The 25,433-nt window shown below is 36.7% G+C and overlaps 1 protein-coding gene across 3 annotated transcripts in view; it reads left to right on the top strand.

Moving 5' to 3' along the window:
* The first annotated feature begins 14,031 nt into the window (after positions 1-14,031).
* Positions 14,032-25,433, top strand: part of LOC127543291 (uncharacterized) — a 58,477-nt gene continuing 47,075 nt past the window's right edge. Inside the window, exons 1-2 of one of the 3 annotated variants that reach the window (XM_051969362.1) lie at positions 14,032-16,938; positions 24,810-24,923. In XM_051969362.1, coding sequence (XP_051825322.1) covers positions 24,815-24,923 — 109 coding nt within the window. In that variant the 5' untranslated portion in view covers positions 14,032-16,938; positions 24,810-24,814. The remainder of the gene's footprint in view (positions 16,939-24,809; positions 24,924-25,433) is intronic. The other 2 variants (XM_051969360.1, XM_051969361.1) reach the window with 2 other exon arrangements.

The raw sequence follows: 25,433 nt of genomic DNA, 5'->3' as shown, positions 1-25,433 counted from the left end.
ACAGTATTGTCATTTTGGTCCTTGGAGAACAAAGGACAACCTCCACCATTTCATCTTCACTTGCCATGTTGTAACCATTCCAATTAAAACAATCCCACTTAACTTACTGGCATGTTAGGACAGAGAAGCTCTATCTACAACAAATAGTCAGGAGATTGGGACTAAGAATTTATTGACTGGACAATAGAGTGAATAGAGTGAGAAGATAAGATGTGAGGCTGGAAGGACTGGAGTAGAGATGGAGCTCCAGACCAATAGGATCTGACAAAGGAGTAGCAATCCTGATCATCTTTGCCCCAAGGTTGAGAATAGAGGCAGAACTAGTCTGGATCTGAAAACAGAGAACGTGTAGTTTTCAGGGAGAAGAATTAGGGAGTCTGTGTGAGAGATGATCGAGCTTTTTTCAGGATTGCTCATCCACCTTTGGTGTCCATCTTTCATTCAGTTCTCTCCTGCAGCTCCAAGAAACTGTAGCATGGCACAGTCAGATGGACTAAGTCGGGTTAAGGGAGTGGCTGGCCTCCAACCTGTCAGAGGCTTAGGGGATGTCCTCTCCAAGGAAATAAAAATTTCCCCAGCAGAAAAGTTGTTCCAATGGCCATGAAGGCAGGTGAAGCAGGCACTGTGGAGTGCTTAGAGTTTGGCCAGGCCAAAATTGAAGATACCAAGATCATTCATGTCATTCTGGGCCATCACCAATTATCTTTTTTTTTTTACCTTGCTTTCTCTTTTTTTTTTTAATTTTTATTTAATAATTACTTTATATTGACAGAATCCATGCCAGGGTAATTTTTTTACAACCTTATCCCTTGCACTCATTTCTGTTCTGATTTTTCCCCTCCCTCCCTCCACCCCCTCCCCTAGATGGCAAGCAGTCCTATATATGTTGGATATGTTGCAGTATATCCTAGATACAATATATGTTTGCAGAACCGAACAGTTCTCTTGTTGCACAGGGAGAATTGGATTCAGAAGGTATAAATAACCCGGGAAGAAAAACAAAAATACAGATAGTTCACATTCGTTTCCCAGTGTTCTTTCTTTGGGTGTAGCTGCTTCTGTCCATCATTTATCAATTGAAACTCAGGTCTCTTTGTCAAAGAAATCCCCTTCCATCAAAATATGTCCTCATACAATATCGTTGTTGAAGTGTATAATGATCTCCTAGTTCTGCTCATTTCACTTAGCATCAGTTCATGTAAGTCTCGCCAGTCCTCTCTGTATTCATCCTGCTGGTCATTTCTTACAGAACAATAATATTCCATAACATTCATATACCACAATTTACCCAACCATTCTCCAATTGATGGGCATCCATTCATTTTCCAGTTTCTAGCCACTACAAATAGGGCTGCTACAAACATTTTGGCACATACAGGTCCCTTTCCCTTCTTTAGTATTTCTTTGGGATATAAGCCCAATAAAAACACTGCTGGGTCAAAGGGTATGCACAATTTGATAACTTTTGGGGTATAATTCCAGATTGCTCTCCAGAATGGTTGGATTCGTTCACAACTCCACCAACAATGCATTAGTGTCCCAGTTTTCCTGCATCTCCTCCAACATTCATCATTATTTTTTCCTGTCATCTTAGCCAATCTGACAGGTGTGTAGTGGTATCTCAGAGTTGTCTTAATTTGCATTTCTCTGATCAATAATGATTTGGAACACTCTTTCATATGAGTCATCACCAATTATCTTAACTTTTTTCTTGTGGGCTGACAATTTTCTGTCACTCTTCCTCACTTAACTCATGAGTCAAAGCATCATCCTCTGATATCATTGGTCCTCTTCACAAAAACAAAGTACAAACAACAAGCCCATTATGATATTTGTTTATAGCTTCATTTCTCAGTGTTTCCTGTGTATATTGTAGTAGAACAGATTTAAACTAAAGGTATATATGTGTAACATAAATACGTACATGTGCATACAGTAAATGCACCTTTTTAACACTTAACAACTTTTCTCAAAACTTTTTCCTCCAACAAGACCATATAAAGAACCCATCTGTCACTAATTGAAATTATCAAATTTGCTTAACTGGATAAAATAACTTAAATTCATTGTTCTTATAGAAAACATACTAATCATTCTGTAAAATAAGGATAATAATACCAATAGAGATACATTTACTGAGTTGCTATGAGGATTAAATGTTGTGGGGGGATACACAAAGTTAAGTAAACTGTCACCCCAAACCTCAAAAGGCTTATAAAATAGCAAGAGCTGTTTTCTAAAAAGCAAAGCCCCAAACCATTGATATAATGGATTAGACAGTTGCTGACACCAATGGAAGCCTTAACAGAAGAATTAGATTGACAATGCAAAGCAAAAGGACTTTATTGGGATATTTTAGGAAAAGCCACATGTCTAACAACCAAGATTGGAAGCATAGAGACAGGAATATTAGAGGAAGAATATTAGTTTTCATGGATCCAATTACCATCTCTATCCATGATTCCTCCCAGATCTGTCTCCAGTTTTACTCTCTTAAACTCCAATTCCACATTAGCAACTGCCTACCAAACATATTCGAATAGATATAGCATACTCAAAAAAGAACTCATTATATTTTCCCCAAAACACACTCCTTTTCCAAATCTCTCCATTTCTGTTAATTACATCCCTATTATCTTTTTTCCCCACTCTAATTCATATTCCAGACAATGGTCAAAATGATATTCCTGAAGCATAAGCATGAGCACTCATACTCATATTCAAACTCAATTCTCATTACTCATACTCATTATTCTCATACTCAATAATCCAGTGGCTTCCTGAATCAAGAATCAAATATAAAGTCCTCTGTTTGCCATTTAAAGCTTTTGACAAACTGACTCCAAACTAACTTTCCATCTAACTTAGTACATATTACTCCCTTTGATAAACTGCAAGGTCAACCATTCTGCCAAAATGTCCATCATACAAGTGATGGTCCATCTCTAATCTCCAACCCTAGAATATGCTCCTTCCTTGCTTCCAATCTTAAAGTTCCTAGCTGAAGCACCACCTCCTACACAAGACCTTTCTTGATCTCTTCAGTTCAGAAGGTTCCCAGTATAGTCCAAAAAAAAAAAAAAGAAAGGGGAGAGAAGTGTAGAGAGGAGAAAAGATCTTCAATATAGACTAGACCCCCCCCCCAAAAAAAAACTACAAGGTTTCTCTTTCTGGACTTCAATATTAACAATGGTTTCCCCTGTGATGAATAAATCATTCAATATGCATTTATTGAGCACCGCTATGAACTACAACCTTCCCTTTGCTGTGCATGAGATAAAAAAATACAAAAGTGAACAGTCCCTTTCCATGTGCGCTGGTCTTTTGCTGTGCTAATGTTTATAATATGATAATTTGTTCAGTTTATTAACAAAATTAATAATTCATGCTTCATAAAATCAGATGTTAATTTAATAATGTTTCATTACTATCGATGGATTTTCCCAATTGATTCTAATGAAATTCTGGAGTAGGAGACATAGGGAAAGTGGGAATGGGTGGAAAAGGTACATTTTGCTCTCACTGAAATAATCTGTTAACTTCAAAAGTTTGAAAGTCATTGTGTAAAAGAATTAAGTTGTTAGTAAAGATAGATGCATATCATCAGAATTGCAGCAGAATTTTACTAGTGACAAAATGGACAATAATTTTCTATTACATTAATTTATCTCATTTTCTCCAAAGATCTGCCATCTAGAGATCTATTAAGCTGTCCAATGATCTTTCAGATATATATTTCTAAAACAACAAATGAGTAAAAGTGAGTAAATAAGGTAATGGCAAACAACAGAAAAATAATTTGTTGACCAAAGGAGAAACAAAAAAAATAATAAAATTTGCTTCTTAAAGTCACTGATGAGTTACAAAAAGGAGAGGAAGACCAGATGTTCTGATTCTTCTGCCCAAGCTAACCCAATAGCCCCAACTCGAGGCTACACTCTATAAATAGTTAAGCAAACATCTTCCAAAAGGAAATTATTTAGTGTGTATTAGTTATAATGAAAATATTGGTTATCATATAAGCATTTTCACTTATGTCTACTAGCTTTTCTTCTCTTAAGGCTTCCTTGGGACATTAAGCTTTTCCTTTTCACTAAAAGAATTCTAATTTCTCCTTTACCCAATTGTTTAACATCACAATTCTAAGCTCATTACATCATAAGATGTCACAGAGATGATAAATATCAGAATTTTTGTTTTATTGTAACAAAATAGATTAAGCAATAGGAAATATTATGTTTCTTGAATGAAAGAAAGATGGTCAAGTAAAAGCCAAAATAAGGATAAAGGTCAGTAATGAAGAGTGTACAGATCAGTACTTATTTTATAGATTATACAGTGTGTATGAGAAGCAGGAACACAATAAGGGTATGTATGTATAAAGGTAATAATATTATCTCAATACCCCAAAAAGTGTTTGTTTAATGGTTAAATAATTTCACTTTGGTATATTTATTTCAGTATATTTAGTATATTTCACTTCCATTATTCACAATACAACATGAATTTCAAAAATTTTAAAAATACTTTTGACAAAATACTAACTGCCATCCATCTCAAACCACCTAAATCTCTTTCTTTCACTTGGAGGAATAGTAGTAGATTTTTTTCCCATTTTAAGGACACATTTTTAGATTTCTTCTATATGTCAAGGATCTGTAATTTGTCAATGGACCCTTGCGGAGTAAATGTATAGTCTATCATAAGGCCTGACCCTAAAGCCTTTCCAGCTTGGTATATAAACTGACACAGTCTATACTCCATTGGCATGGCCTTTCTAACCTCAAGGTCACCTACATGTCAATATGAGGCATTGGAGTGGGCCTCTGGTGAAAGATTTTCATCTTATTTAGTATAAACATGCAAATGGATATTTGCTTTATGTAAAAGACATATCCTGAAAATTTTGGTATAATGCAATTTTTATAAACTTAAATATATTTTAAATATGCTTAGAGTTTATTTTAAAGGGACATTGCCACAAATCCTTTTTTAGTTCAAAATCATAACTCTTATTTCAGAAATTTAGGGGGTATTGTGTCAGGTTTTCTTAAAGTAGAAAATATTTGTATGATACCTTATTGTCTGATATATGCTGTTAAGAAGAAAAATGAAAGAACAATGAATTGCTAAATGTTTTCAAGCTCCAAATTTAGAACCCTTTTAAAAAAGAGACAGGACTCAAAAGTAGTTTTTGGTACCAGGGATCAGGTACTAGAGACCTTGCCAATATTTCTTGACATAGGGACTTTAATCAGGGACACACTACAAATAGCCAAAAGGGTAGAAGCAAAGTTGGGAGCTAACTATAGAAAACAAAATCATTAAGTGATGTATATCTATAAAAGAGATCTAATCTCAGCACTCTTTTATTTTCAACTTATCCAGTCCCTAGGATAATAATTCAAATTTGGGTTAAATTAAATGACCTCTGATATTTTAATGCTTGGCTGTCACTCCCTGAGGTAGGTAAATGGATCCAACTTTTCAGTCAAGTGCACATATAAGCTTCTCAAATCCCCTACTTAAAAAGAAGAGAGGGTAGACATGACTGTTAAAAAGGAAGGTCTGGATATTCATTTGCTGTTGAAGAAATCCAGATGAGCCCAATTCCACATTTGGTTTGCTTTTCAGAAGAGTAACCACAAGAGTTCAATTCCTGGAGAGTAGAGCTGGTTTTGTTACTGCTTTAATGCTAAAGGAAACCTCAGCCCTGGAAGGCTAAAGCAAAAGGGAGTACAGACAGGATAAGATTCTCAAGGAAGCTACGAATCACTGCTAAAGCAGGGGTCAAAAGACATCCTCTCAGCTAAAGGCAAAAGAAAAATGCTGGCAGCCAAATCACGCCACAGGAATACAAGTCATCTCCACTAGTCAAGTTACTCCACAAGGGGTGCATAAAACTGACAGTTAGACTAAAGTGTCTGATATATTAAGGGGAAAGAAAAACTTATCAAAAGTCTAAGAAGTCTCTACTAAATATCAAGTATAAAAAACAAGAGACTTGATCACCATTTCATTGAAGAAGTGTCAGAGCACAATAGAACTAAATCTATATTTAGTTCCAAGGAAAGGAAATGTGTTCTATGAAAAAACAGCTGGTACCAAGGGCAAGTACAGTGTCAGTGACCAAGCCACCAATAGTAGAATTTCATGATTATTTCCAGTCTAAAATATTTTGAGGTCTTGTGTTTAAAGGACTTGTGGTTGTGATTCTGACTAGATGTCAATGTCTTTATTTACACTTGCACTAAGTATTTTAGTGTACTCCATACTATGAAAATCTACCCAAAACTTTCAACAGCCTTCACCATTTCCTTCCACACTCTTCTGTTTCCTGAATTTGGCTATGTGCTTTTGTTATGAGGAATATGGATTGATAATCATAAAATAAGTGAGAAGGACAAAGCAGCAGCAAAATTTAGAAATGATCTTAAGGGCAACAAGACCTGTATTTTAATGTAAAAACTACCTAAAATAGAATGCTAATTTTATGACAATGGTTAAATCACTTAATATTTAATCTCCTTAGACTTTAGTTTTCTCAAAAGCTAAGGATGCTGGTGCTTATACCCCAAAGAGATACTAAAGAAGGGAAAGGGACCTGTATGTGCCAAAATGTTTGTGGCAGCCCTGTTTGTAGTGGCTAGAAGCTGGAAAATGAATGGATGCCCATCAATTGGAGAATGGTTGGGTAAATTGTGGTATATGAACGTTATGGAATATTATTGTTCTGTAAGAAATGACCAGCAGGATGAATACAGAGAGGCTTGGAGAGACTTACATGAACTGATGCTAAGTGAAATGAGCACAACCAGGAGATCATTATATACCTCAACAACGATACCGTATGAGAATGTATTCTGAGGGAAGTGGATTTCTTCGACAAAGAGAAGATCTAACTCAGTTTCAATTGATCAATGATGGACAGAAGCAGCTACACCCAAAGAAAAAACACTGGGAAATGAATGTAAACTGTTTACATTTTTGTTTTTTCTTCCTCAGTTATTTTTACCTTCTGAATCCAATTCTTCCTATGCAACAAGAGAACTGTTTGGTTCTGTGCACACATATTGTATCTAGGATATACTGTGATATATTTAACATGTATAGGACTGCTTGCCATCTAGGGGAAGGGGTGGAAGGAGAGAGGGAAAAGTTGGAACAAAAGTGAGTGCAAGAGATAAAGTTGTAAAAAGTTACCCAGGCATGGGTTCTGTCAATAAAAAAACTATAATTATTAAAAAAAAAAAAAAAAGCTAAGGATGCTGGACTAGATGATCTCTCATATCCTTTTCAGCCCTAAGATTCTTATAGTTTCTATGCTACTTTCAATTCCATGCCAATATATATGGCTCTATCTTACATGTCTCCATATAGCCTTCAAGAAAATCCTTATGGTGATCATTAAGAAAAAGTGTCCAGGATCAGAAAGACAATAATCCCATTGAATTTTAGAATTTCTGTGGTCAGTTAGGAAGCCACTAATAAGAGGTTCTAGAATCTGGGCAGGCAACCAGGATAGGGAAGGACCTTGAGATTATGCCATATGAGGTCTAGTCAAAGGAAAGGGGATCTTTAAACTAGAGAAATGAAAATTTCAGAGGGACATGACAGCTGCTGAAGCATGTTGAAGAGGAGGGATTAGAAACCAAGAGCATTTGGTAGATGCTGCAAGAAGACAAATTTAGGGTTAAAGTAAGTGTAATGGGGGCCTAGCTCATGCCTAAATATCCTAAGATGGCCCTATCTGGGTGAGGATGCTAGAGAGTTGCTTTTGGAAGACCAATTTCTCAACTCAGTATCTGGGGAGAGGTGTTCTACAAAGCATTCATCCCACCAAATTCAAATCCAAAGCCTACATTGCCAGCTTCCACAAAGCTGGAATCTCTGGATCTGTGCGTTGTCACTGCTGGGCTGTCTGCTACACTTGGCTGGGATTAATGGACTCTCAAATTCCCATGGCTCACACTCAGGCTGCATTGTAGACCTCATTCCCTGTGTTTAGAATGAAAAAAAAAAAAAAAAGAACAAAAGTCCAAAGACCCAGGAGAAAGGAAGCAGCTGTCAAGTCCACCCACCCACCCCCACCCAGAGCATGAAGGTGTCCGGTACCCTCAACTGCAAAAAGCAGCAAAAAACCCCTGTCAAGTGTTAAGTAAAGCTATTTCAGAGACCATAACAGCTCTAATTATACAGTATATGAGAAAATATTACTTCCCAGATACTGAGTTGTTGAAGGAAGATAATGTTTGTTCTTGCTGCATTTTTGAAGTAAATATCTCTTTGTAGAAGCTAATTCAATATAAAATAGTTGTCTGGAACTGGAGTGATCATCACTTTTCCTCTAAGAATGGGGAGAACACAACTGGTAGGGGCTTGAGTCAAAAGAGATTCCTCAAACATCTCAGTATACAGAAGAACCCTACAGAAAGTAAAATGTAATGGGCCTAGCCCTCAAAGTGGAGCCATGTTACATATCATAAATATTCCTAACAATTAGAGCTATTTAAAGGTGGGAAATATTCCCACATTTTTCCTCACAGATCATCTTCAAAGACTAGATGACCATTTGTTTGGTGTGGTATATGGGTAGGACTTGGTAACCACTTTCCAATACTGAGATTCTGGGATTGTGTGAACACAAATTTCTAGTCAGGGCTACCTTTACCATAGAAATCTTTTAGGTTTCTCATCACCATTCTTCCTTTTTTATTATTCTCAAACCTCACCCCTAATAACTATTTATGCATAGATTCCTTACTAGTTTTGCCCCTTTCTCCAGAATAGGAGAAGTTCATCCAAGAATTATGTAATATAGCTGAATATATATATGATATAATTGCCTTCTCTTTCCCACTGCTTCAAAACCTCCCACCTTTCCAGTCTGGATAAAGAAAGCAATTTTATGAAGCCATATGCTACTGAATTGGAAAAACCAAACCAAAACAATACATCAACTAATATCTCTCTTTTGAGTAAAAGTTTCAAAAGGCATACTTTACAAAATATTGTGCCATATCTTCCCACTCACGGTACAATAATATTGGGTAGAGGATGAAGAAAAATCTTTCCCTTTACTACCCCACATTTCCTGAGTTAATGAAACTTAGTTTAGTAGAGCAGGCTTTGCCTTCTACTTGAAATAATTGAGAGAAATAAAATTCCTAGTTATACACATTATTATTCAGTGAAGGAGAATAGGAAATAATGTATGGGGTAAACTAATACAGGGGGAGAAAAGAGACCTTGGGACTTAAAAGCCAATGTGCAGCTACAATAACTATGTATTTTAGTGAATTAAGTTTGCTTACAGGTCAGAACCTCCTAATTTCAAATCCTAATTTTAAATTCAAATTCACCAATATCAACATTTTAAAGATGTTGATTTCACAGGAAAAAAGTGTTTTCATTAAGTTTGACGTAGTTCTTCCTTCTCATGATTGAAAATACATTGAGAATACTTCTCATAATATTATTGTACTTCAGCTCCCCAGCCTAGCCACATCATCTTAAGGAAACTGAATAATCACTAGCAAATTGTAATAAAATGTTAAGTTTAATTGAAGCCTGTCAGAAAGAGCATCTTCTTTCCAAACATTGACAATGAATATAACTTGCAAACCAAAAAGTGGCAGGAAACACAGATTGAAAAGGAAGGCAACAGAAACATAAATACTATAACTGTGCCCAAACGCCAGCCAACTGCTGTCAGTTAGTTCCCAAGACTCTGTTTTAAAGAGAGATCTACAGCGCCTTGTTTGGGTTCAATGGACTGGCGGATTAACACTTGCCCACATGGAATTGTATGTTTCAATTCGCAGAGTTCTTTCCAGTCAATTGACCTACCTTCAGCTTTTCATCGGCCACAAAGAGGCCTTCGATTTGTAATGGAGCACAGCAGCAGTAAATATAAATGGAACATGTGAACATTTTTTCAAATGGACATTTTAATGGTCTGATTACTCTAAGGCACTGCTATTGCGGTTGGAGGAACATTTCATATTGACTTCATACGTCAGTGGATTGAAACCATACAATCCTCAAATTTAGGTTCAGTTCTTTCTCACATATCAAAGGCCTTTATGGAATTGTATCCAACTTGGGGCTGCATGAGGTTTCCCTGATACAGATGCATGATTCAGAATGACTACATCTATTGAATTTTCATTTTCTTCTTGAGATTTTCATAACTATGATCAACATGTAGAAAAAAATTAGAGCTAGAAGAGACTTCAAGAGATTATTTCATTCATCATCCTGTCTCCAGATATCTAAATTATAATAGCAAAACAGCTATCAGATGCATTTTTTAAAATATTCAGTCTACAAATTCACTCAGTAGTGCTTTTGCCTTGTACAATCTTGATAAAATATTTTTTCCTACTTCTTATGTTCCTATCCCCCATGCTATTATGTTATTTAGTCCCCTCAGAATATTGGCAAGTTCCCTGACTTATGAATATTCAACTTTAAAATAATCCTTATGGCTAAATGGTCCCCTCAACTTTTTCGTCAGAATTCCTATAATTCACCTTCTTATTGCTATTTTTATAGAATTTAAGGAACACTACCTGATCCTTATGAATTGCTTATATAAAACATAACTAGAGTACTTTTTAAATGAAATTACCTGAGTTAATTCAAATCAGTTTTAAAAGAGCATTTTATCATCAATAAAACAATATAATTTAAAATCTTTCTTTTCATAACACAGGGCAGCTAGGTGACACAGTGGATAGAACACCAACCCTGAAGTCAGGAAAACCTGAGTTTGAATCTGGTCTCAGATACTTAACATTTCCTAGCTGTGTGACTCTGGGCAAGTCATTTAACCCCAACTGCCTCAAAAAAAAAAAAAAATAGAATCTTTTCTATTACCTTGCTTAACTTTTCCAATAAGCAAATGTTGCATGCCTATAGAGCATGTAGCCTTTATTGGCTTTAGATATTGTTGCCTAAAAGTCTGAAAAAAAATTTCAGTTGCATTTTATGACAGTTGAACTACAATATATAATTATTCAGCAAACATAGTTTAGAGTGGACAAGAAATCTTATTCAAAAAAAAAAAAACCTCTTTAGCAAAAAGATATAATAGACAATACTTACAATATCTAGTTTGATTTTAGTTCTACAACTGCCACTGACAGGATTTTTCTTATAACTTAAATATATATGTGTGTCTGTGTACGTATGTGTGTGTATACCATATATATATATGTATATATATATATATATATGTAAGTGTGTGTGTATGTGTATATATATATATATGTATCCCCATATTACCTTCAACTTGTTTACTTATTGCCTTAAATAGTCCTCTAGTTTCATGTATGTATCTTGTTTTGACAAGTAGGTTATAAACTATTTGAGGGCAAACAACTTGTCTTCCACTTCTTTACTTCTTTTATATTCCCCACAGCCTCTAAACCAATGTTTAGCAAGTAACTTTCAATTAACAAATTTTTATTTCATGAATAACAAATCAACTAGCAAGCATTTATTAAATGTCTACCAAGTGCCAACCACTGTGCTAAACACTGGAGATTCAAAGATAAAAATAAAATACAGCCTGCTTTCAAGGAGTTTACATTCTATAGATAAATGAATTGATGTGAAATATTTAGTTACTGAGCTCTGCTAGCCCAGGGATTCTGCAGGAATTAGAACTAAAGAGAAGTTCATTCATTCATTCATTTGATAAGTATTTATTAAACTTCTAATATGTGCAAATCACTGTACTAAGCCACTGGGACACAGAGACAAATCAAGTACTTTTCCTCAAGGAAGATATTAAAAATCGTATTTTCTGAAACATGTATTTTATAAAATATGTTCATAGAAATATAAATATATATAATAATATATTTTAGCAAAATTTATTTATCCTAGAAGACAAATAATCCATTTTTACAGTTACTAATTCTTTTAAATTTCAGAAACTATTTTCTGCTATACTTTTTAGATTTATTGTATTTTCAAAAAAATCAACTTCATATTACATCAATCATTTAACTTTCAGTTATCTATACCATCATAAATTAGATCCTTTTATACCCAAATTTTGGAAATTAGAATATTAGACTCTTTGTACAAAGCTTTTAAGCAATCTAATTCATCAAAAAAAGGACATTAAGGAAAGAAAATTCTAAGAAAACTAAGGTAAGTTACATTAATATTTGGAAATGTACAAACTACTTATTTAGCCAGTTATCATCCAAATGAAGTACAGTCAATCCTTAATGTTCCCATTTAACTTTCAAGACTTCAAGCATCCACATGATTTTTGTTAATTATCCTCATTTTCACTTTCACAATGACAACTTTGCACATTATCAGCAGGCTATGCAAGTTGAGAAAAAAATTAGAGACTCCATTTGCTTGTGGCTCAAAGCAGAGCAGAACACAACCTGCCCTGCCACATCTGAGCCAGGGATAACTGCCAGGGGTAGGCCTAAGTGCCCCAGGTGGGAGTTTTGAATTCACCCAGGGGCTGGGGACCCACCCCTAGACATGTGCTTTTCATAGAGGAACAGTTCAACCATGGATCCAAAAGGGTGATTAGGGTTAATATCAGGTGTGGTTCTTTTCCCTTTTTTACTTAGGCTTCTTTTGACATCACTACCATTGCCTTTCTCCATCCCATCCAGAGTTACCTTTTCTTTAATTTTATGGATTATTTCATGGTTATTGTGTTAGGGAAAATACATATTATCAGAATTAAGGTTTTTTTAAAAAGACTGCTATGGAGAAAGGTGTAGTTGCAGCACTCTCTCACAAAAAATGATAGTTTTAGGAGGTCCTAAGAATTTAATGCCCTATTTCCATAGATTCAATATATCACCATTCACATTTTTTTCTTTCTGTGTTGTTTTCTAGGAACATTTAACTTCCCCCCCCCAAGTTATTTATAAAAGTTGATTATACATAAAATATTTGTTTCTCCTAATACTTGGGAGACAACTAGAATTCATGGATCTTTAGCGCCATCTAATGCTAAGTAGAGGAATAAGAGAAGAGGGAGAAAAAAAGATGTTTTATTTTTACTTAGTGTTTAAAAAATGGGTCTAAAACTTAAAATTTCCACAACAGAACTCATTCCCTTTAAAAAAAATGGCATTTGATAAAAAACATTCAAAAATCAAAAGAGGCCCCATGTGTAAATCTATATAGTAAAAATCATCATTCATTTGATTTTTTCCTTGTATGGACCACATCCTCTATTTTGTATGATCACAGAATTTTGAAGAATTCCTAGATTATTTCAGGGCTCAAAGCAAGTTGGAGGGCCTCATAATATATAAAGAATCCATTTTCTATTTGTACTTGATGCTCAAAATAATAGTGGTAAACATCTTCATAATGTCAGAGGATTGTTGAACAAAACTGTCATTCTGTATCAAGAAATATTGTAAGAACTTAATATGTACATGGGGTAAACTTTGTTGGAACAGTTTCTAAGACTGTATTTTGCTCTTCTAGATCAAATACTTCTCCTGTAATCCAATGAGCATTTATTAAGCACTAGAAACAAACACAAAAGAATGTCATCTTCTCTGCACATTTTACTATAAATCTCTAACAGATTTTTGGCCACGATGGCTATCTTAATCACTGAATGAATGTGGTCTCAAAGAAACCTGTAGACTTTAGCTTAAAAAGGCCAAGGTTTCCCACTTCATCCAAAGCCATTTCCAGTTGACCCAATATATATCTGGTCACTGGACCCAGATGGTTCTGGAGGGGAAACTGTGGCAGGTGACCTTGCACAGCCCTCCCTCACTGGAATCCAATTCATTTGCATGGCATCACCTCCCTGATGCCATGGTCCTTGTGGAGAATGAAGGAAAAACAAGTGTGAATATGTGGTCTATCCATAGATTTACAACATGCATTATTTCATTTTGTAGTTTTTAAAAATATATTGTGCTTGCCAATTGGTTGATAACTTGATGCTAAGCACTTTAAGAAACTATGTTGTATATTTCTTATTTTGATTTTGGTAATTCTAAACATATTCCATTAAGTGATCTTTGGGGCAAAGAAGAGTAGATTTGTTATGCCTGTGACATATAATGACTGAGGGACAATGGGCAAATGGTACTTAACCTCCCAGTGCTCCATAAGACTTTTTTAATCTGTGAAGTTGGTGATCTTCATGTGACTAAATCCTAAATTCCTAAGTGGGAGTGAAGTCATGAAGTTTGCTAGGTCTATGAAATCCCAGGCCAGATTTTTTTTTAATAATAGCTTTTTATTTTCAAAATACATGCAAAGCTAGTTAATATTCATTCTTGCAAAATTTTGTGTCCCAAATTTTTCTCCCTCCCTTCTTTTCTCCCCCAGACAGCAAGTAATCTAATGTAGACTGAAAATGTGCAGTTCTTCCATACATATTGCCACAATTATCATGCTGCAAACACATACAAAAAAAAAAAAAGATCAAAAAGAAAAAAATGAGAAAGTTAAAAAAAAATCAAGCAAACAACAAAAAGGTGAAAATATGCTGTGATCCACATTCAGTCCCCATTATCTTCTCTCTGGAAGCAGACAGCTTTCTCCATCACACTGGAATTGACCTGAATCAACTCACTATTGAAACCACATCCATCAAAGTTGATCATCATATAATCTTGCTGTTGCCATGTACAATGATCATCTGGTTCTAATCACTTCACTCAGCATCAGTTCATGTAAGTCTCTCCAGGTTTTTCTGAAATCAGTCTGCTTGTCTTATAGAACAACAATATTCCATAACATTCATATATCATAACTTATTCAGCCATTCTTCAACTGATGGGCATCCACTCAATTTCCAGGTCCTTATCACTACAAAAAGGCCTGCTACCAGCATTTTTGCATTTATGATCTCTTTGGGATACAGACCCAGTAGAAATACTGCTGGATCAAAGAATATGTACAGTTTGATAGCCCTATGGGCATAGCTCCAAATTGTTCTCCAGAATGGTTGAATCAGTTCACAACTCCACCAACAATGTATTAGTGTTCCAGTTTTCCTACATCTGCTCCAATATTCATTGTTTTCTAGTTATTCTAGCCAGTCTGAGAGGTATGTAGTGGTACTTCAGAGTTGTCTTAATTTGCATTTCTCTAATCTATACTTATTTGGAGCATTTTTCCATATTAATAGAAATGACTAATTTCTTCACCAGAAAATTGTTTGTTCATTTCCTTTGGCCATTTATCAATTGGAGAATGGCTTGTATTCTTATAGAAGTGAGTCAATTCTCTATATTATAAATGAGGCCTTTATCAGAAGATATAAACTTTTCCCCCCCAGTTTTCTGCTTCCCTCTTTACCTTGGCTGAATTGGTTTTATTCATACATAAACTTTTTAATTTAATATAATCAAAATTATTCATTTTACAATTCATCATGTTCGCTGGTTCTTCTTTGGCCATAAATTCCTTCCTTCTCCACAGGTTTGAAAGGTAGACTATCCCTTGTTCTTCTAATTTGCTTATAGTATCACCTTGTATGTCTAAAATCATAAATCCATCTTGATCTTATCTTGGTATAGGGTGTTAGGTGTTGGTCAATACCTAGTTTCTGCCAGGCCCAGATTTTTAAATCTGGCCACCCCTGTGCACTTTTCCTGGCAATCTTCCACGTTTATAATTTTCTTCTTTCTCATCTCTTCCAGACTCAATTAAAATCCCACTTTTTCCAAACTCCCTTAGTCAAATGTCTTTTATTATTATTATTACCATCATCACTCCAATATATTCCGTATCTTGTTTGTCCATAGTGGTTTACTTATAATCTCCCTCCTAAGACATGAGCTCCTTGAAAGCAGGGGAATTCTCTATTGCTTTTTCCCCCCCTGGTAATTGCAGCACTTTAGCACACAAGGCCTAGGCCTTGGAAGGCACTTAATAAATAAATACTTGTAGGCTTAATTAAGCTCTAAGGTCCATGAAGCCAGACTAGCTTGGCTTCCCTACTAGCTGGGTGACCCTGTGATGGAGCAAACTATTGCAGAATCTTTGTCAAGAAAAGTCAACCTAGGATCACCCGAAGGGTCGGGCTGAAATGAGTAATTCTTGAGCACACAGCAGACACGTAATAGATATTAAACAGAATGGTACATCAACTCGAGGCCTCAAGACCCATGGTTGTGTGACCCTCCTACGGGGAGAATCGCAGGCCGAGGATCTAGGTTTAACTCGGTAAAAGGGGTGCTCGCGGGTCCCGAGGTATATGGGAAGAGAGTAAGAAGCTCTCATGAAGCCTTGCCCGGCTCATTGGTCATGTGACCCAAACTTTGCTCCTCCCTACTCTCCCCACCCCACTACGTGCCTCGATGCTTCCTCCGGAAACAGTGGAGGTGGGTCACGATAGCCCACCCAGGCCAGTCCCGCACTCTAGTTTCCGTACCCTCCCAGTTGTTGCCTGAGGGCGCCAACCTAAATCAATAGGCTATTTTCTATTCTATAGGACGTCGCAGAGTCCCCAGGAAATCGAAGGGAGGGAGGAAGACCTTCCTACCCAAATCGAAAATGGCCGCCCCGGCGACGAAGATGATGGCTGCTTCCGTGCCCATCTTGCCCGCCTTTGCCAAGATCCAAAATGGCCGGAGGGAGCGTCAGTCTAGGCAGAGCGAGTAGCTCTTTTCCGGGCCCATTTAACGAGTAGGTGGAGTCCCGAGCACGCGTCCCGGGCCTAGTCAGGCCACGCCCCTGAAGGAAGTGACGGTTGATAGCGGAAAGCCATCGGTGCCGCGGGAATTGAAAGTTGCGGAGAGCGGTGATAACTAACTTGGAGGTACTGACGGCGCAGGAAGAGAGAAGGGGGCTCCTGGGGTGCAGAAGAAAGAAAAGGCGGAGGCGGCACGATCGTCCCGTCAGACCGACCGCTAAGTGAACGAGGACGCGGGCGTCCGTCGGGCGGTGTCTGAGGAGCTGGGCGAAAGGGTGAGGATGTCACGGGGACTTGGCCGGTCAGGGATGGGAGCGCGGGAGGGAACGTCGCGATCTTGACTCCACCAACCTCCTAACTCTTGTTTCTTCGGTGGCTCCCCTCCGCCCCAAGCACACTCCGGACCGCCTCTCTATCTCTTTAGCTGTAGAGACCCAACTAATGGTGGCCCCATCTCTCGCCCTCCCCCGAGTCTTCAGACGTTCCGGGCCACCCCACTCCCACCCCTTGTGCTTCCGAGATTTGGTGTCACAACTCCTCCGTCCTTTGCCAAAACTCAAACCGGGCCCTGCTCTCACGGGGATGGAGGAGGAGATGGTGGACAACAAGAGAATATAAGAGAAGTGATCTCGACGGGGAAAAGAACACTAATAACTTGGGAAGGGAAAAGGCCTAGGCGCCTGAACCTTACTTTGAAGGGCGTAGTAGAAGTGTGAAAGCCTCGGAAGCCTTTGAGTGGGGTAGGGAGGGTACGGAGAGAGGATCCCATCCTTGGGCCAAAGCAGGTAAGCTGAAGATGGAATGCTCAATTGAGGGAACTTGGTGATCCAAGCTAATTGGAAGGAAACTTTTGTTTATTGGTCAAATGTGCTTGATCCCGGGAGGTGAGGGTGGGAGGAGACAGGAAGTTAGCATTTCTTTGTTAAACTACTACCTCGGGCCTCCCACTGGACTAGTACTTTGCAAATAAATAGGCAGTTGTGTGGTGCGGTGGATAGAGCCCTAGCCTGGAATCTGAAGCCCCGGGAGTTCCAATTCTACCTTAGACCCGGTCTAGTTGGGAGACTTTGAACTAAGTGCTCCTTTGTTTCCCTAAATTTCTGTGTCTGTAAAAAGTGAATGGGGCAGCTAGGTGGCGAAGTGGATAGAGCACCAGCCCTGAAGTCAGGAGGATCTGGGTTGAAATTTGGCCTCTGACACTTCCTAACTGTGTGACCCTGGGCAAGTCACTTACCCCATTGCCTCAGCAAAAAAAAAAAAAAAAAAAGTGAATAATTATAGGTCTATGTGCCTCCCGGGCGTGTTGTACAGATCCAATGAGATTATAGTTGTAAAGTGCTTAGTTAGCTAGCTATTATTTTCATTCCTTTACCTTGAGCACTTGGGGCCCCATTGTACTAGAAGGGCATTCTCTCTCCTCAACAGCCCACCCCCACCCCCCAGCCATTCCCTCTGAAGCAGATCTAAGGTAAGGGTACTCCTAGTGAATGCAATTTAGTAAATGGCTGAGGCTGGATTTGAACTCTGGTCTTCCTGAATGCAGATATTGAACTCACCAACTTCTCTTCCCCTACCTGAGGGAAAATACAAAATCAAGATTAGAGAGAATAATATAAAATAAAATGAGAAACTGTAGTTGAGTGAAATTGTGGAAAGCTTTAAATGCTAGGCCGGGGAGTTTATCCTGGAAGCATCAGAAATCCCTAAAGAATTGAATTGACAAAGACAGATGTGTATTTTAGGGATACTAGTTTAGCAGCTACAAAAAGTTGGAAAAGAAGGTGAAGAGACCAGTTAGCAATTCCAGTAGTCCAGATAAGAAATAATGAAGGCTTGAATTAAAGTAGACTGGATTGGGTTCAAGAGAAGTTAGGGAGATAACTTGAACAATACACAACAATGTATTGAATATGGGAGAGTGAGCGTGAAGAGGATCTTAAAGAATAATTCGAAGATTGTGAATCTAGAAAACTAGAAGAATGGTGGTGCCCTCAAAAAAATATGAAAATTTGAGGTAGGAGGATGGATTTGAATAAAAGTATGGATATTATATCAAGTATGTTGTATTTTAAATAACTCAGACATGGAAGTGGAGATAGTGATCTTGCAGTTAGCCATGTTGGTCTCATTAGAACTGTATATATAGATTTGGAAGTCATCTGCATAAAAATAGTGAAGCCATTGGAACTGGTGAATGATAACTAAAGTAAAGTAGAAAAAGAGAACTAATAGTATTGCCAAGGAATGTGGGATTTACAGAAAAAGAGGGATGATTGACAGTATCAAAAGCGGCAGAGACACTAAATTGAATTAAGTCTGGGGTGGGGGAAGGCCTTTGAATTTAAAGAGATTGTTGATAACTTTGGAGTTTATCAAGTGTTAAGATTAAAAGCTGTTGCGGCAGTAGATAAAGCTCTGGGCCTGGAATTTAGGAAGACTGTTCTTTGTGAGTTCAAATTTGGCCTCAGACTCTCATAGTGATCTTGAGAAAGTGACATAATCCTACTTGCTTCATTTTCCTCATCTGTAAAATGAAGAGAAAGAAATAGCAAAATACTATAATATCTTGGCCAAGAAAAACCCAAATGGGTTCGAGTCTGAAAAACAACTAAACAACACTAGCAGGATTGTTGAGGTCTAGATTTGGGGTACCTAAATGTAATTAGGATTTAGTTGAGGTCTAGTGGCAGGTTTGGGGTACAGGGAGTCAAGCAAAGCTCCCCTGCAACCCCCTTGGATTCGGCGCAAGGATACAGCGGTAAATGGGGTCTAGTAGCCGCGGGAGTTCCCAATAAAAGTGTTCCCAATAAAAGCATTTATTGGCCGGAGAATTAGATTGATAAAAGAGGTTTATTATTAGGTGAAAATAGAGATAAGGAGGGTACTGGACAAAGGGTCCTCGCATGGCTATCATGTTTGGAATCTCTGCAAAGAGGGGTTCCCAGCGTGGCCTTTTTATAATAGGAGACTTAGCTTGAGGGGTTTTGGGGTGTAGCCCCAAAGTTGGCTCAGATCTGGGTGGGGCTGGGAACAGGTCAGATCTTCTATTGGAATTCAAAGGGACCAGGATTTGTGAGTTAAAGGACAATTTACATTATTAACTAGGAGAGGGTGGGAATCTAGAAAGGAATCTTTCCCGCATCAGGATTAAAAGCTGGTTTGCAAAGGTTTGAGAAGTGAATGGCTGGTGAGAAAATGAAAATGATATCTATAAATGACTCTGTCGGGAGATTCACATCATCCAAATTCATTACCTAACATTTGGTTGTGAGATGGAGAAAAAGATATAGGATGACATATCCATGTGTTGATTTGTTTCTTTTCTTTTTTTTTTTTTTTTTTTTTTTTTTTTTTTTTTTTGAGCATCAGTAAGCCGTTAAAAACTAAACAAAAGGAAAAAAGAAAAAAATAATAATAAAAAGAAGGGGACACAAACAGGCCAATTTTGTTAATCACTTTGTTTAATATACTTTAAAAATACAAATTCATATTTTATATACAATTCTTGCATATTTGTGTATGCATTTGGCTTAACTGCATGATAATTTTGAAAAAGTTAACAAATGAATTGTTACAGTCATTCAAGCTGTACCTTGAGCCCACAGCAGAGTCCACTGAAGAGTTTTTGGTTTTAGTTTTTAAAGATAAAAGGAAATCTGGATATGTCTTAAATAGTAAAAAAGCCAGTGAAGAGATTGAAAATGAGAGGAGTTTGATATGTCACTGAATATGTAATTTATTTAGCTAGCATTTTCATTATCATTACATTGGCTTAATATCATGAGCAATTAATATTCCTCCAATTACTTAGGTCTGTATTTCTGAAAACAAATGTTTTGTAGCTATATTTAAATATTCATTTGTGCCCAGATTTCCTAAATATTTTATGCACATTGCTGTTAATTTTAAATGTAATTTCTCTTTCTGACTCTTCCCATCAGGCTTAATTGATATTATACAGGATTGCTGAGGGTGTGTGTGTGTGTTTTAATAGTCTGCAAGTTTACTAAAAAGGTATTGTTTCAAATGATTTTTAAATGATTCTGTAGGATAAGAATTTATCGCATAATTTGCAAAAAAAAGTGATAGTTTTGTTTCTTCTTTACCTCTGCTCAGTCTTTCACTTGTTCCTATCTTGGTGCTACACCTGGCATTTCTAGTACTTCGGTATTAGATAGAAATGGTGAGAAAGAACATTCTTAGTACATTACATAGTGCATCTTTCTTGAAAGGATTTTAGTGTATTTTCATAATATATAATGCCAGCTCTTGATTTTAGATGTACATTTGATCTTAGCCAAAAGCCTAAATGTTTTTAACCAGAAAGAATGTTGTATTTTTTTCAAAATCTTCTGCGGTTGTTAATATAAATGTTTATTCTAGCAACATTATATTTGTTATTTTTGTAATTAATATAGTTGTTTATCATTTTCCTAATATCGAATCACCTGTGTAATAACGGGTCGTTTTGTGGTATTGTAGCCTCTGCCAATAATTTATTTAACATTTTTACTTCAATGTTTATTAGGGGTGATAGTTTTATTTTTTATTTTTCTCCTATTTTGACTCTTCCTGGTTTAGGTATTTAGACCATATTTGTGCCCTTTTCTTCTGATTCCCAGTCCCACTACAAATACCCTGCTGCTTCTGTTTTGCCCTGAATAAACTTCCTTTCATCTTAAACTTCTTTCTTCTTTCCTTCCTTCCTTCCTTCCTTCAAGACTTGGCTCACCACCTAATGATACTACCTCTCTTGACACCCTTTCTAACTACCCTATTGGCTACATTTTCCCCCTATACTTCTCAATTCATTTGGTGCAACTGGGGAGTCAGACTATTTATTCCTTGCTCCCCAATGCCTTTTCTTTCCCAGACTTTTCTTTTACCACAGTCATTCAGTAGATTCTCCTTTGAGATTCACATCATCCAAATTCATTACCTAATCCTGATTTTGTGGCTGTTATTTGTTGACTTCTGGGTCATTCTCCTCCTTTCTTCAGTGAGTTTAGTGCCTGACAAAGTATTTTCTTCTCAGCTCCTGTCCACTTCCTAGAGAACTTCAATATACATATTTATACTTTCTCAAATATGCTATCTTCCAAATTCCTCAGTATACTAAATTTTCATGATCTCCAGATTATTTACATGCAGAGATGGTCCTGTCCTTGAACTTTCCATCACTATAATTGTTCACTTCAGTGTCTACAAAATCAAAAAATTTTTTATCTGATCATAATTTTTCATCATTCCATCCTATGATGGCTAGGCCTGCTTTTCATATTCACCATGACCTCCAAGTCTTCCTCTCTTCAGTTCTTTCTCAAGCTTCTATATTATTAAATCAAAGGCATCACCATCCTTTTAGTCACTCAAGACTGAGTTGATTTTTTATCTCAGCCACTCCACATATCCAGTAGTTGCCAAATATTGTTATTTCTATCTCTACAACGTCTTTTTTCTATATCTCTTTTGATAATAGCTCCCTCCATGGGTTACTCTTGTACATGTCTCCATCTGAACATGATATCTTCTCTCAACAGGATGTAATTTTATTAAGGAGAAGGACTGTTTTGTTTTTTCTTTGACTCCTCAGCATAGGTACATAGTACATAGGTGCTTAATAAATGCTTGTTGATTAATCTAGCATCAAAGAACCTTGGTTCAAATTTGCCACCTAGTACTACTATTTAATCTTAGCTTAAGTCACATCCTTTCTCATTTTCTTCCTTTGTAAATGAGGGTAATGGCCATCTGAGAGTGGGAAAGTGGAAAGGTATAGTGATATAATCAACAAGAGCTTAGCATGAAATGAAGAAGTGGTGAGAATTGAGAATAATACTAAGTTTGCAAACCAAGAAAACTGAAAGGATGTTAATAACCTTAACAGCAATAGAAAAGGTTTGGAGAAGGCAAGATAGAGTTTTTTGAGATACATTGAATTTGAGTTGCCAGAAGAAACACATAAGTGTAAATGTTCAGTAGTTAGGTGAATGGGTTAGGCCTGTTCTGCAGAAGACAGATTGGGACTGAATATCTAGATAAGAGAGTCCTGTATCAATTATGATAATTGACCCTACAGGAACTAATAAGGTCACCAAGAAAAAAGAAGAGGGCCTGGGACACAGAGCCTCCAGTGGAGTGTGTATGGTTAAAGGAATGGATTTTAAATTCTCTGTTTCACTTTTAAAGTCATTCATTATACTAATATGAGAAAAATGAAGTGAGACCATTTTACTTATATATAAATGATCACAATATCTGAATTACCACCCAGTCCTTCTCCAGATAGTCAGTCCTGGATTCTAGCTTTTCTTAAATAACTGGATCTCTTGCTGAATGTTTTATTGTCACTCAAACTCAATATGTGCAGAACTGAATTTCACATCTTCTGATCCTCCTCTTTGATTCTTCCCTTCTTCCAACTTCACACCAAGCAACTGTCATATCTTGTCGATTCTGTCTTTATTTTATCTTTTATAGCTCTCCTTTCTATGAACACTACAACTACCCCCAACTTAAGCTCTTCTTGTTTTTAAATGGACTCCAATATGAGTCATTCTTACAAATTAGTGTTCTATATAAAAATTTTCAATAATGCCCCATTGCCTGCCAAATCGAGTAAAATCTGCTCTTAGCACTTAATCTACCTTTCCAATCTCTGCTTCTCTTTTTTTTTTTCTTCAAGTTCCAGCCAAACTGGATTATTCTTTGTTCTTCCTTTTCCCCACTTCCTCCATTTTCATCCCCATCCATTTCTTTGGTTTTGCTTATAATGTTCCCTGTCTTTGAATTGGACTCATTCCTCCCCTAACCACTCCTTCCTTTTCTCCCCACCTCTCCTCCCCCCCCAAAAAAAAAATCTTGAATGAAAGATCTTCTTTCAAGGTTCTAGACCAAGTGCTTTACTAATTGCAAACCATTGCTGGGGGAGGAGAGATAGATTGTATTTCTTCCTATATATATATGACCAAACTGAACTGATACCTCTCTGGTTATGTTCCACAATTTCCTTTGTTCATATTCTTTACGATCCTAAAATAGCTACTTTTCTTTCTCTTCTAATCCTTCACCTCTAATATCCTAGTCACCACTAATGGGCACTTGCCTCCCTAATCAGAGCTCATAATATTATATATTCTTTCTGTGTACTTATATTTTAATTTGTGTTAAAAAGCTGTGTTCCCACTTGTGTTGAACTTAGCACATCATACTTATGGACACAACCAAGTCATATCTTTGAATGCTTCATATACTATTGTATTTATTAACCACTAAATAAGTTTCTGAGTTAATCAATGACCAATCATTACATATAGCTTCCTTAGGGATTCTTAAGGAAAAAAAAACACTCATACAGATTGTTTTCTTTTGGAGGTGGGTATAGGTTGTCATCTTTTTCCTTCCTGCTCTCCGTAGGGCTCTTGGCCAATAGGGAGTGATTTTCTGAATGGAGATTGAAGCTGTCTTTGAGGACTGAGTCTTAAAAGGTGAAATGAAAACTTAGAATCATTTCTTTCTCTTTCCCCTGAAGTAAAAACTGCTTATGAAGATTTTCACAGAAAAGTAGTTCTGTGAATATAGTTCTGAATATAGTTTATACTTCCCCATTTGCCCTCCCATTGGCATTAAAGACTAGTTTTATACTTTTTAATTTAAAAAAATATGTTTAATCCTCTCATATATAATATCCTGTGCTAGGTGATGATGGAAGATTCAAAGATCAGTAAAATTTAGTCTCTAAGTCTTTCAAGCTTACAGGAGGGAAAGGGTGGTGGTAGTAAGAGAGAGACATACAGATAAGCAAGAAAAACTTGATTGAGACAAGTACAGAGGGAAAGTATGAACATAATGTGTTATAGGAAATCCCAAGAAGGAAGGAACATTTGGGTGGGAAGAGGTCAGAGCACCTCTTCTGGAAGAGGTAGCACTTGAAGCAGGATTTCAAGAAATCAAACATACAGAAATGGAACTTTCCGGGTGTTGGGCAAAAGACAAAGAGAGTTGGGAAAGCATGTGATTTTACAGGAGACAATGTGTAACCCCGTTTGAGATCCTGATGCCTTCTGTGTTGGGAGAATTGTTCTTTGAATCTCTGTTCTTCATTTTGACCCAATCTTTTAATCAGCTGTGCTTATTCTGGAATTAGATACCATGGGACCTGGAAAAGAAGCCAGTGAAGAAAGTGTGATTTTAATTAGTGACGATGAGACAGATGCTGAAACTACCTTAGGGAATTCTGTTGTGGTGATTGATTCTTCTGGTACGTACTGTATTTTTAATATTTTTAGGGGTTTTTTCCTTTTGTTTTTGTTTTGTTTTCAAATTTAAATGCACAGTGATAAAACACAGAGCCACAAAAACCAGGCTTTTCTCTTCTGTTTTCCCTTCCAACTCCTTTCCTCCATATCAATTTATTTTAAACAGTGAGAAATAGCCTAGTGAAGAGGAAAGAATATTGGCCCTGGAATCAGAAAACCTGAATTCAAATACTATCATTGCTATATCCTCTGTGACCTTGATGTAGGCTTAATATAAGGAGACTAGTTAAGAGGGTATGTGGTTGGATATACTAGCAGACTTCATAAAAAATGAAATCACTTAATCAGTCTTCCCAAGGTTTAAGTAAATTGTGAAGTCATTAAGATGTGGTAACAATCATCTCCTCTACTAAGTATGATTTGGTTGGAATAGGAGCTTTAAAAAAAAAAAAAAAAAAAAAGAGAGTTGTAATATTCTTGCTAAACCGTTTTGAAACTATTACCTAAATTCA

Source organism: Antechinus flavipes, chromosome 1 (assembly GCF_016432865.1).
Source record: "Antechinus flavipes isolate AdamAnt ecotype Samford, QLD, Australia chromosome 1, AdamAnt_v2, whole genome shotgun sequence".
NCBI lineage: Eukaryota > Metazoa > Chordata > Mammalia > Dasyuromorphia > Dasyuridae > Antechinus > Antechinus flavipes.
The sequence above is the reverse complement of the archived record's forward strand: the minus strand, read 5'-3'. Positions and strand labels throughout refer to the sequence as shown.